General features: G+C 35.6%; 3 protein-coding genes and 1 long non-coding RNA gene across 6 annotated transcripts; 2 read left to right on the top strand and 2 right to left on the bottom strand.

Annotated features, from left to right (window-relative positions):
* Nucleotides 1-47: 47 nt before the first annotated feature.
* On the bottom strand, nt 48-1,622 carry LOC139819278 (uncharacterized). Its single transcript, XM_071788503.1, has 5 exons — nt 1,432-1,622; nt 1,019-1,154; nt 799-956; nt 604-716; nt 48-260 (listed from the first exon to the last, which is right to left on the bottom strand). Exons 1-5 carry the CDS (start codon nt 1,575-1,577, stop codon nt 214-216), a joined length of 600 nt encoding a protein of 199 aa, XP_071644604.1. The 5' UTR covers nt 1,578-1,622; the 3' UTR covers nt 48-213.
* Nucleotides 1,623-1,830: 208 nt separating this feature from the next.
* Atg3 (Autophagy-related protein 3) lies at nt 1,831-5,375 on the top strand. Its single transcript, XM_071788497.1, has 6 exons — nt 1,831-2,270; nt 3,381-3,569; nt 3,653-3,889; nt 3,963-4,115; nt 4,202-4,329; nt 4,419-5,375. The coding sequence occupies exons 1-6, from the start codon at nt 2,199-2,201 to the stop codon at nt 4,579-4,581; spliced, it is 942 nt and encodes a 313-aa protein (XP_071644598.1). The 5' UTR covers nt 1,831-2,198; the 3' UTR covers nt 4,582-5,375.
* Nucleotides 3,766-11,609, bottom strand: LOC139819279 (uncharacterized). 2 transcript variants are annotated; one of them, XR_011733665.1, is made up of 4 exons: nt 11,472-11,609; nt 10,838-10,975; nt 9,775-9,937; nt 3,766-3,904 (listed from the first exon to the last, which is right to left on the bottom strand). It is a non-coding gene; the product is annotated as an uncharacterized lncRNA (long non-coding RNA). The 2 variants fall into 2 exon arrangements; XR_011733664.1 differs by having other exon boundaries at nt 10,838-11,050; nt 11,472-11,606.
* On the top strand, nt 5,532-11,615 carry LOC139819272 (phospholipase A1 member A-like). 2 transcript variants are annotated; one of them, XM_071788493.1, is made up of 8 exons: nt 5,532-8,183; nt 8,417-8,494; nt 9,267-9,321; nt 9,494-9,639; nt 9,707-9,949; nt 10,588-10,788; nt 10,876-11,035; nt 11,490-11,615. In XM_071788493.1, the coding sequence occupies exons 1-8, from the start codon at nt 8,120-8,122 to the stop codon at nt 11,566-11,568; spliced, it is 1,026 nt and encodes a 341-aa protein (XP_071644594.1). In that variant the 5' UTR covers nt 5,532-8,119; the 3' UTR covers nt 11,569-11,615. The 2 variants fall into 2 exon arrangements, with proteins under 2 accessions (XP_071644594.1, XP_071644595.1); XM_071788494.1 differs by lacking the exon at nt 8,417-8,494.
* Nucleotides 11,616-12,240: the final 625 nt, after the last annotated feature.

Genomic DNA, 12,240 nt, shown 5'->3' with positions numbered 1-12,240 from the left:
AAATACGTGGAAATTAATTTGGATTACCTCGGTAATTAACTACACTATTCTTTATGTATAATGAAAAATATTTATTATAAAACTAGGTCTGGTGTGTGTGTGCGCAGAGAGAGAGAGACTATAGTTATTTATCAATGTATATAAAATATCTGCGCGATTACATAGTTTTATCCATTTAAATTTCTTTGCTCCTACTGAATCCATATATCTTCACTAATGTAGGGTCTCCTCAGCTAGAAATTGCGTAAAAGCAAGGATCCCTAAAACATATACAGTTTTCGTTAAATCTTCCTACACATATTTGAATAACTGAACTTCAATATTTGTGAGGGAGTGTGCCGTGTACGCTCGAAGCGATCGCAAATTCGATGATTTGATGTACTCCACTTTGAAATAGCGATCAAAGATATGATTTTAATCACTACCGCATGTATGTAACGATAACAATGGTAGACGTGAAAATCGAGGTAGCGAGTGATAGGAATAAAACAAAAGCGCGGCGTTACATCAAGCTATCTTGAACTATAATTATACATGTTGCGTACATATTATACTCTTTTAACGGCTTCATTAGGCAGGGATGAAGACATCAATTATACCTACTATTTATATTCTTCCTCCCGCGCTTCTCTTCCGTGAAAGAAGAGATCAGATTGTCAACGGTCTCCTCTACCTTGTAGTTAATTGATTTCATGCAATCGCTGATACGGAGATACCTAAAACAAGCACACGTAACATATGGTAAATTATATCAAAATAATCGCACTGTCGATCGTTTTTAAAAGGATGATTACATACATATTATGGAAGAACTGGTAGCCCTCCACGGCCCACTGCAGGAGCAACTGGAGCGTCGGTCGGTAAGGTGTCCCCTTGATTAATTCTTGCATCGTTTCGTCCTTCAAAGACACTTTACTTCTGGCATTTTCCAAATTAACCAAATGGTTCTTCAAATCCTGAAATTAATAAATTTGAACGTCGGCGTTTTTCATTTTTACTCGCGGAATAAAGATAATACCTGATTAGCGTCATTAAGCTGCGTCAAAATGTCGGAGAGGAGCGCAATTTCTTCCTCGAGGCCCATGAGAATTTTAAATATCAATCTTCCCTGCGTTTCTCGATCCACACTATCTTCCGTCCCGTCTATTTTTTCACTGTAGAAACAGATAAAAATCGACTGATTAATTGATGCTCCAAGTCGATTAGTTTCCTAAGTTTTTAAATTACTTAAAGGATTAAACCCTGTATTAATAAATTTTTTTACTCGACTAATTTTTCTAAATTTTATTATTACAGACTAATGAACGTACGATAATTATTTAAATTTGTTTCTTTATCGAAGGTATCAAAAAAATTAAGAACTTAACATATAGGAAGTCGCGGTAAGAAAATTGTCGCGCGATCAAGGATCGCCACTTGTTGTCCACTTACTTCGTGACATGGCGCAATTGCTCCGTTTGATTAGCGAGAGCCTTGAGCGGTCTCTCGGCCGTCCTCGACAATTCCCTCCACTTGTCGTCCAGCCTTTCTAGACGCGCGAAGTAGCGGACGAGGCACGCGTGAAGCTCACGTGCCATCCTCGCTGATCCCAGCTGATCCTCGCGGATCTGCGCGACAGGCGCAAACTATCTCGGGGTGCGTTCCGATTCCCCACCCGAGTGCTGAAAATCTATAGTGCACGTGACATATACTATAGGGTTTTTAGCACTCGGGTGGGGAATCTGAACGCAGCCTCGAGTGTGGAAGCGTCGGGATTTTTTCGCCGCTCGGGGAAAGGAAAGCTCGCCTGATTCCCCAAATCCCTAGGAGGTCCAGCTTGCTGCGGCAGTGCCGGCAGTGCGGCGACGTCCGGCGTCCGACCGTCCATCTACCGATTTCTCGCGTCCCGCGGTCCGCGGTGGTTTGCCGTGGTTACCTGTCGGACGAGGTTTGCGTGCCACTTCGTTCGAACGCGAATCGATCCGGCGAGCCGGGAAAGAGCGAACGACGAGCGGGCATCGCGACGCAAGAAGGAAAAGCTCTTTCATTGTAGACTGGGATGAGACTCCGCTGAGCAACATTGCTGTTTCTCTCTCTTTCTCTCTGTCTCTCTCTTGCACAGTCTGACAGATTCAGTCTGTCAGCTGCCTGTCTGTGTGCGCGTGTGTGTGTGTGGCTCTCTTTCTCTCTCCGATATCGCCGCGAATAAATCATCAACAATGCAAAGTGTAATAAATTCCGTGAAGGGCACTGCGCTGGGCGTCGCTGAATACTTGACGCCGGTGCTGAAGGTAATTTCCATTCACTTACTGCACCGGAAATTGCACGTTGATAATTTGGAGTAGATTAGATATTTTGGTTTGATTAGTGCCGAACAATGAAGGGAGATGCACAGGAAATCTGATGTAACTAATAAGAAAAAAATAGAGAAACGAATAAAATATGCAGGATATGGATTCTCTTTACTTCTCGAAGATTATACCACCGATAAAAAAGTCACTCTGTACTCATTAAGCACAGTGGTAACAGCTCCAGTAAGCAAAATCATAGCAGTATGTTGGCAGATTGGTAACAAATTAAAAAACATGTCAGCAAACTGACATCAACTGCATTCAGAACTCATATTCTGCCAGCAGAGTCTGCTAACGTAATTAGACAATAGATTGGCAGCAGAAACCATGCAGATAGAGCCTACTGAGAGGCAATATGAGCAGATTGGATGATTTCTGCTGTCAATCTGCTTATATTGCCTGTCAGCAGGTTCTGTCTTTCTGGAAACAGTTTGACCACATCGTCTGACTGAGCAGCTTCTGTGTGAGTTGCCTTTCTGACATTAAAAATTTACTGCAGGCTCTGAGCTCTGCTGAAAATCTGTCTGCGTTGGTTTGGCTACCTGGGAGTATGCCACTAGTTTGCCAGCAGATTTGAGCCAAGTATTCCGGCAGATTGATATTACTATTGACATAATCTGACAGTAGATTTTTAGTAGAAACCAAACAAACGTTTGTAACCATTTAAACAGATGATCATTTAAATGGCGACAATATGATAGGTTTTGCTTGATTTCTGGAGTCAATCTATCATTCTGTATTCTGCCGATAAAATTTGTACTTAACAAAATTTATTTTCGACAGATTTAGCTATCTGGATAGTTTTTATCGATTTCTTTTACATAACGCTTTTTCGTCGGTTGCTTCGTGATTTATCGGACATTCAGTATTTATGTGAACAATTGTGTAAAACTGTTGATTTAATTTTGTAGTAGGCACTTCACAAAATGTGTTTTTAACAGATTTGACTATTATATAATTCTTATTGATTTTTCTTACCTAGCTTTATCGTTGCATTGTGATTTATTAGACATTCTATATTCATGTAAAATCGCACGGTTCTCTTTTAAGGAAAGCAAATTCCGAGAAACGGGTGTTTTGACACCAGAGGAATTTGTAGCAGCCGGCGACCATTTGGTGCATCATTGTCCCACGTGGCAGTGGGCGACCGGCGACGAGGATAGGGCAAAGTCTTACTTACCAAAAGGCAAACAATTCCTACTGACTCGTAATGTTCCTTGCACTCGGCGATGTAAGCAGGTAACATCATGCTTGCATAAGTAGCATGCAATTTTTTCTCTTTAGTTTTGTATATAATAATATCGTTTATTCTGCATTTGTAGATGGAATACAGCAACGAGCAAGAATGTATTATAGAAGCTGACGATCCTGAAGGCGGTTGGGTAGACACCCATCATTACGCCAGTGTCGCTGGTCTGGATGAAAGAGTGACGGAAATGGCACTGGAAGAGTCGCTGGGGGAGCCATCTCAAGACAATGCGGACGAGGATGAGGATGACGAGGACGCCGCTGATATGGAGGCCTTCGAAATCAGCGGTATGCTGGATGAGCAGGATAAGGTAGCAAACACAAATCTGCAGAAGAAGGAGAATTTCCTGAATTAATAATTGTAAAAATCGATTGTCTTTATAGCACGCGGCGACGGAAAGCTCTAAGAAAACTAGCCACGAGAAGCGGGACTCGTTTACGGAGGGAGAGATTATTCGCACTCGCACCTATGACTTGTACATTACATACGATAAATATTATCAAACACCCAGATTATGGTTGTTTGGATACAATGAGGTAAGACGCATATTTATTTCTTCCTGGTTTCTTAAATCTTTGAATGATTGCATCTCCTTCCACTATACTAATTATTTTATCATTAGAATCGGAAACCGCTTAGCGCAGAAGAGATGTACGAAGATGTTAGTCAAGATCACGCTAAAAAGACGGTCACGATGGAGATCCACCCGCACATGCCTGGTCCTCCTATGGCTTCTGTTCATCCCTGCAGGTAAAAGGGCGAAAGAGTATCCGACCTAAATTAGTTAGATTCACGAATTTTGATGGATGATTAAGTTAAACGATTCATTGTTTGCGCAGGCACGCTGAAGTGATGAAGAAAATCATGGAGACGGTGATGGAGGGCGGTGGAGAATTAGGAGTACACATGTACCTTATAATTTTTCTGAAATTCGTTCAGTCTGTCATACCGACGATCGAATATGACTATACGCAAAATTTTATGCTAAATGCGATCGGCTAAATGCGTCACTAGTGCTAAGTTATCAGCATTGTATTGTGATTAATATAAATTGCTTACCAACTGTATTTAGTGGATACGCGGGATAAATGTGTATCGATGTTTACTACGCTTTTTATTATAAGTGCGAAAATCGTCAGGATATTCGAAATTATAAGGATCCAAGAGAATTTCATGCATCTTGAATGATCTTTGAGGGTCCAGAAATTATGATAAGAATATCGAACGATATAAACATCCCACTCCCGAGAATCCAAAGATATGAAACTGTACGGATCTCGAGTGTTCAGCATTTAAGGATCCATTTGTACACTTGTCCTAATTAATTTTAAGCAAACATACACCTCCACTTTTTTACATTGCAAGATACTGAGTTGAATAGATATTTTACTTGACAACCGTTAAGCCGGTTCTAAAATCAGTCGTATGTCGGAGTCGGATGTCTGAACGTAACCGATGGTCCAATGAGGAAAATTCGTTTTCAAAAAAGAAATTCTCTTATTGGACCATCGGCTACGTTCCGACATCCGACTTCGACATACGACTGATTGTAGAACCGGCCTTAGACAATAAGCGAAAAATAAAGGCTACACTGATTAAGCAACGAAAGGAATCGGCAGAAAGAGAGAGAGAGAGAGAGAGAGAGAGAGAGAGAAATACGGAAGTAATTTCCTATTTCTTATATGTTTATAATTAAACTGATTATTTGTTAACTTATTTACAAAAGAAGCTTAAATATTTATCAAAATCGGTTATCGTTAATTATACGAAAATAAATTGGAATAATTCGAACAGTACTTGTGTGTGACCAGTTTATTTATCACTCGCCGTCACAGCGAGGTGACTAAAATTTAGCCTTTTCCGGTCGACCGTTTCCCCTCTGATTTACTTCCTTGCACGTTAAGGAGATACACATAATTATTTCCACCGGTAATCCGCGACAATCCCATAAATCTACCGGTATATAAATTAACATAGTGCGATTAAGTGAGCACCTGACAGAATTATGGGACATCGTGTGACACGATGTCGCACTCATTGCTTTATGAGCAATTTAGATATAGTAAACATAGATTAGATATAAAATTAAATATAGAAATCTACTATTTTTATCGAAGACTAAAGCAGATGGTTTAATTCGACCCAACTGGCCATTTATTAATATAATATTCAAATATACAACGTTTCGACCATGGTTTGTGGGCTTATCAAGTGTAAACTAAGTTATAGATTTACAATGTGGCTGTTCTGCGGAACATTTTAATTATAGAGACTGATAATAGAACGAAAATAATTCTATTATCAGTCTTTATAATTAAGATGTTTCGCAGAACAACCTCATTGTAAATCTATATTCGCCGGTAGGCCCGGTAGATGGTCGAATTATAGTTGTGATAAACATTGCAAACATTGATTTAGAAGTTATCAAGCCAACCTGCGAGTGATATATACTGACAAGTTTTCTACACTCATCTTTTACATTGTCACGTTTTACATGACACACAAAACCTGTAAGTTCTCTAATTTATATTATTTATTAATTATATCTCTTCTACTACTTCCACTAATTAATGTTTAATATTTTAGTTTCTTGACTTTTTGGCGCAATGCCATAACTAGGATTAGTTTTGTATAAGACATATTAAGATTCATAAAAACGGTTTTCCGTTGCGAATCATTGTTTCCGCGGTGGGTAGTCCTCTTCACAACATATATAGCCAGTTTCCTTCACAACATCCTACATGACGCTATTCCGAAACTTAAATTATACATTAAAGATATAACTGGATTCTGTAACTCTTAAAGACAGTTTTGTTATCGTTATATTGTCGTTGCTTTTTTATCATACATAATATCTGCGCAATGCAAATATAACGATAACGAAACTGTCGTTAAGAGTTGCAGAATAGGCCTACTCTCCTTTGTGACTAAAATTAGTAATACGAAAATTATAGTGCTGATAAATTACTTGTCTCAGTTGATGTTATAGCACTATTCACAAACATCCCCGAAGAATTAATTTTAAAAGGAAAGAAGGGGTGGAAAACCACATATCTTCCGTGTGACAGAACTTAACACAATTTTTATACGCTATCGACTCGGTTTTATCTTCTAAACTTTTATTTTAATGGACAGATTTCTCTGGCAGCCCCATGGGGTCTTCTCTCTTACCTATCCTTGCAGATATTGTAATGGATGTCCTTGAGACATGCTACCTAAAATCATGAGATTTTTGTGATTCCCATTTTTTATAAATACGTCGATAACATTTTTGCAATAATTTCCAAATAAAAAATTATAACATACTAAATGACTTTAATAATTATCATCCTCGATTGTGAAATTTACATATGCAACCGAAAAAAGCAATTTAATAAATTTCTTAGATACGACAATTATTAGAGATGGCAATATACTGCTGACCAATACACAAAACCTGTAATATAAACTATAAACCATAATTTATTTCTTGTTCAAAATAATATAAAGTTATTATTTTAATTATGTAAATATATGTTGTGAAAAAGAACGTAAAGAATTAAGCATTAACATATTTCCTGTAAAATATTTTGTAATGACATATTTCCTATGAAATGTGTTACCAATGATTGTGCATCTTTAAAAAATATATAAAGATTAAACATACTGCAAGTGTTTTAATCAACGGAATTATATAATTTTTATATACATATCTGATATATATCTACATTTGTGACACATTTTCGAGTGATAAAAGTGACAATTGACCATGAAATATTATCATTAAATTATATGTATGTACATTATGCGAGTCACAGCTGCTGTGCATTTTAGTGGAAATAGTGAAATTCGCAAAATTAGCAGGTATTTCGAAAGTATGGCCTAGGTTACACCGACCGTTTGGTACGCGTACCAAGTACTATATTCGTATCAAATCCTTATCAAATCTCGGTATCACCGGTATATATAACCCGAGATACGGATTTGATACGAATATAGTACTTGATGGTAAGCGTACCAAACGGTCAATGTAAAACTAGGCCTATAAACAATTAAGTATTAAAAAGTTGTTTAAATTTACATTTATTTTAGAATTATTATTTCAGAATTACTTATTTTAGGACTTTACTATCTGCATTCTTACAAATAGTTATAAAAATGTGTTTTTATAAATAATATGAAAATTTTCAATATATTTAATTAATTTTGTGAGAATAATTGTGCATATTCGCTATATATCATTCAATAATAATCAATTAATAATCATTCTTTTCCATTTTTTCGATGTTCGTAATTTTTTTTTATTATATGCTCGTATTCGGCATAATCAACTTTCTGCCAGATAGAAGATTATCCGACGTTTGACACGTGTGTGTTCTTTATACACAGTCTTTATACGCAGTAAGGCAAACAGGGCGATATTAGATAACGGAATGTCTCATAAATTTAACAGTGTATAAATTAGCAACGTGGCTTATATATTGCTGTGCGCAGAAAAAAATTTCAAGTTTGGTCTGTCCAGAAATCCTTTTTTGTTGGTGGAATCGATTTCAGAGCCACAATGATAAGTCACACTTTTCGACAATTTGCTTTCACCATTGTGATAACATACGCGATTGCAGTTGGTAAGTATTGATTTTTAATTCAATACATGATTAAGAAAATTCATTAGTTGTGTGTGTGTGTGTGTGTATATATATATATGATTAAGAATTAAAATACAATTATTTTATTACACATCAATGATACCTCTTTTACTGAATTTCAAAAATCTCAAGTAAATAGTATTTTAAGAAAATTCTTATATTACATTGAAGAAATATTTTATTACAAATTATTTTTCCTCTGTCTTGTTTAGATATAAGCAATGGACACAAGAAAAAGAAGTTGCAATTAATTAGAGAAGATGCTATTTTTGATCGGACTGGATCTTGTAGTATAATAATCATATTTTTATGCGAATTTTGTATACTTTTTCCAACTTATTGTTAGTAAACTGCGCGTCGGTTATTTGTCGGTCTTAAAACACAGCTTTTTGTTATAGAACAGTAAATCCACATACAAAACGATAATATTTATATTGAAATTTTGATGCTAATAAGCATTAATTCTTTTTAAATCATTGTAAAGATCCTGTTGAAAAAATGTCTCATATTTTTTCAGTTTCAAAGAATTGAGGCTTACAATGGAACAATCGGAACTGTCCCTCAATTTTGATAGACTTTGGATATGTTGTAGAGCATCCAAAAATATTAGACCCACATTTTTTTTTAGCTGCTTATCTTAACGTTTAGGGGATGAAACAACTCCTCGAAAATAACGGACTTTTTTTATTTTTAGCGAATATCTCTTTTCGAAAATATAAGGTATATCAAAAAATGTTTGATATACGTTTTATACAAAAATTTTATGGCTTTTTGTGCTCTTTACAATGTCGTACATTTACAATGTTACATTTTTCGAAAATGTCAAAAAATAAATAAGTTTTTCTTAAAAAAAAAAACTTGGAAGAACATTCCAATTCGTATAAAAAAATCTAAAAAATGTTTAGCATTCTGAGAAAGTCCAAAAATTTTTATAGAAATTTTAATTAATAACATGAAAAATTCTGAGACATTTTTCTACCAGGGGATTTTGTTGGCGTCTTTACCGATTCGACCACTGAGAAATTTGATCACAAGAAGTTAGTCAAATCTATTTTTTCGTAGGCAGAGCGTCTGGCGAGGATGACTACGACAGCATTTTTCTACGTATTTATATTGGGTACTTATTTTTACACTCGATTTCTTTTATCACTTTTATCACTTGAAATTAAATTGTTGAGATAAAAGAAATCAATTGCATTTTTTGGAACGATATCTTCGTCGGCGCAAGATAAAATTAATTTCCGATAAATCTATTTTCAGTATTCATCCAAAATATTTATCTCTTTTAGGACCACTATGGACGAATATGCCGACTACCCGCTGGAGAATGCCAGCGCGATTACATCTCGAATAGACAACAGCAAGCCGACGGTGTTGTATATTCACGGCTACACGGAACATCTTGAAAAAGAGAGCGTGCAAACAGTGGTGGAAGGTATATACTTTGACGACAAATAATGTGTGCATTACGAAAAGCATTTAAATTATTTTCATTTTTTCAGCTTACTTAAAGAGAAATGATCACAACGTTATCGCGGTGGATTACGGTAAATTAGCGAGCAACTCGTACCTAATAGTGACGATGAGTGCCCCTCGTATAGCAGATGCTGTCGCGACTGCTCTCGATGAGATGAAAAACTCGGGCTTTAATACGGAAAAATTGCACATTGTCTCACACTCCATGGGTAGCCAAATCTCCGGTTATATCGGCAGAAAAGTCAGCTTTCAAATTCCTAGAATTACAGGTGAAAGTCTAACCAATTTTTTTTATCAAAATTGATTTTATCTTGATTTTATTTCTGCTATATTTAGAACTGAAGTACCTTGAAATACTTTTGTGAATAACGAAAGATCTTAATAGTTATTTGTGTAACAAGTGCTGTAAGATGAAAATTCACGGGTGCGGAGTTGACGCACGAGTCGAAGGCGAGTGCGGTCACCGCACCCGGGAATTTTCATCTTTACGCACGGCTTGCACACCATATTTTATGTTGCAAGTGCGTGGAAAGTGGAAACTTTCCATGCACGTGTTACATAAAATACTTTGATAATTTTTGCCCCCTCTTTTTTCCCCTCAATTATTGGAGTAGGTCAGGGTCAAAACTTGAAAATTTCAGCGAGAATGCCTCATATATATACGAAAAAAATGATATTGCATCAACAGCATTAGAGCTAATTGGAAATAATCTTGTTAATTTAAACGTCATGCTTTTGTTTTGATAAAATAAGTATTGTTTTCATTAATACTGTTATTGAATTAAAAAGATTATTTCCAATTAGCTCTAATGCTGTTGCTACATCATTTTTTTCTCTGTGTATAATCTCGATTAAAACATAAATACAAATGCCATATTTATATAAAGATACTTTTGTATATATATAGGACTGGATCCGGCCGGCCCTCTTTTCCATCTTCTCCAGCCTAGTCTTTCGTCTTCCGATGCTCGTTTTGTGGATATCATACACACGGATTCTGGATTTTATGGTATCTCCAAGACTACGGGCACAGTGGACTTTTTTCCAAACGGTGGTACACGCATACAACCCGGTTGTCCGCCACGCCCCAAATTTTTCAGCGAAGAGGGTATATATATTTTCTCTCTAAGAACTTACAAATAAACTTATATACTTGCAGATTATATTTTTCACATCTCGATTTTTGTCGTTTCAGATTTCTGCAGTCACCATCGTTCCTGGAGATTCTATGCCGAGTCTCTGACCGATGAATCTATCTTCTTGGGCGTGCATTGTCCTTCGTTATCTGACTTTACCTACGGCGAATGCAATAATAATACACGGACCGTTATGGGATATGCCACTCCGACCAGTGTGTCAGTACAAAAATTCTGTATTTTAAAGAAATAATTTAAGAATAGATTGTTATTTTATAAAATTATATAGTCTAGTAAAAAATTTTCTTAAAATTTACCATGTAATTTTTCAAAACTTCTATAGATTTTATAACTTTTTAGAAAATTTCTCAGATTTTATATACAAATTGGAACACTTTTCAAAAATGCAGAAAAAATTTACATTTTCCCTAGAATTCTTTGTTTATGTAAAATCTAAAATAGTTTAACATTTTTTATTCTGTAATTTCCGAAAAAAACTTATAAGGTTTGAAATTTAAAATAATTTTTTAGAAAAATAGATTCGCAAATTTTAAATATAGAAAATTCTTAAAAATATTATGAGATATGAGAAATTTTTTAACCATTTTTCCCCCATTTTCAATCTTTTTAAAATGTATGATTACAAAATACTTACTTTTTTCTTTTTTTTCAGGCAGGGGACCGTCTATCTTACGACGAAGGATGAAAGTCCTTTCGGATTGGACGAGAAAGGAATTATGTCGACGAATTAATTGCGCCATGTTGAGAATTGCGATATAAAAAGGATATCGCAAGATTTTCAGAAAAAAATTGTGAATTCTCTTACTAATACGAAAAAGAAAGAAAAAATTAGAGAGAGAATGTGTATCGGCCTCTGCAATGCGTATACTTTATGCTACGTTTATTGTATATTATTGGATACTCGAAGACAACATTTCTTGCAATAACCGGATTGTCGCTATATTATTCCGCGAATGTCCAGACGTCTTCTGCTTTCCGACGCACACAATATAATAACGTCATCATTAATTCAATATCCAACTTGATGATATTGTCACATCACTGCGGCTCTTGATATTTTTCTCGTAATTCGCATTTGTGTTAAAAATGCAAAGCTAATGGATATATAATATGGTCGTTTGAAGTTTCGAGAAGTAATTATTATATATATAAAGTATATAAAATTAAGAAGTATTCCAACGTTGAGATCCGAGGCTCGCGTATATCGATCGCGACGATGACAGCGGGATAGCGAGCATATAGTAAATTTATGCTATAACGTACATTTTTAAATAAGGCGGAACAATCGTAATAACTGTGGCATGTCCCTTATAATAGCATACGATAGTCTTTGTAGAATTGTATGTAATGTTTCATGAAACGATTAGAAAAAGAAAACTTATTTCTGCATGATGAATTATCTA

The sequence above is a fragment of the Temnothorax longispinosus genome, chromosome 9 (assembly GCF_030848805.1).
Source record: "Temnothorax longispinosus isolate EJ_2023e chromosome 9, Tlon_JGU_v1, whole genome shotgun sequence".
In the NCBI taxonomy this organism is placed as follows: domain Eukaryota; kingdom Metazoa; phylum Arthropoda; class Insecta; order Hymenoptera; family Formicidae; genus Temnothorax; species Temnothorax longispinosus.
This window is presented reverse-complemented; position numbering and strand designations above follow the sequence as displayed.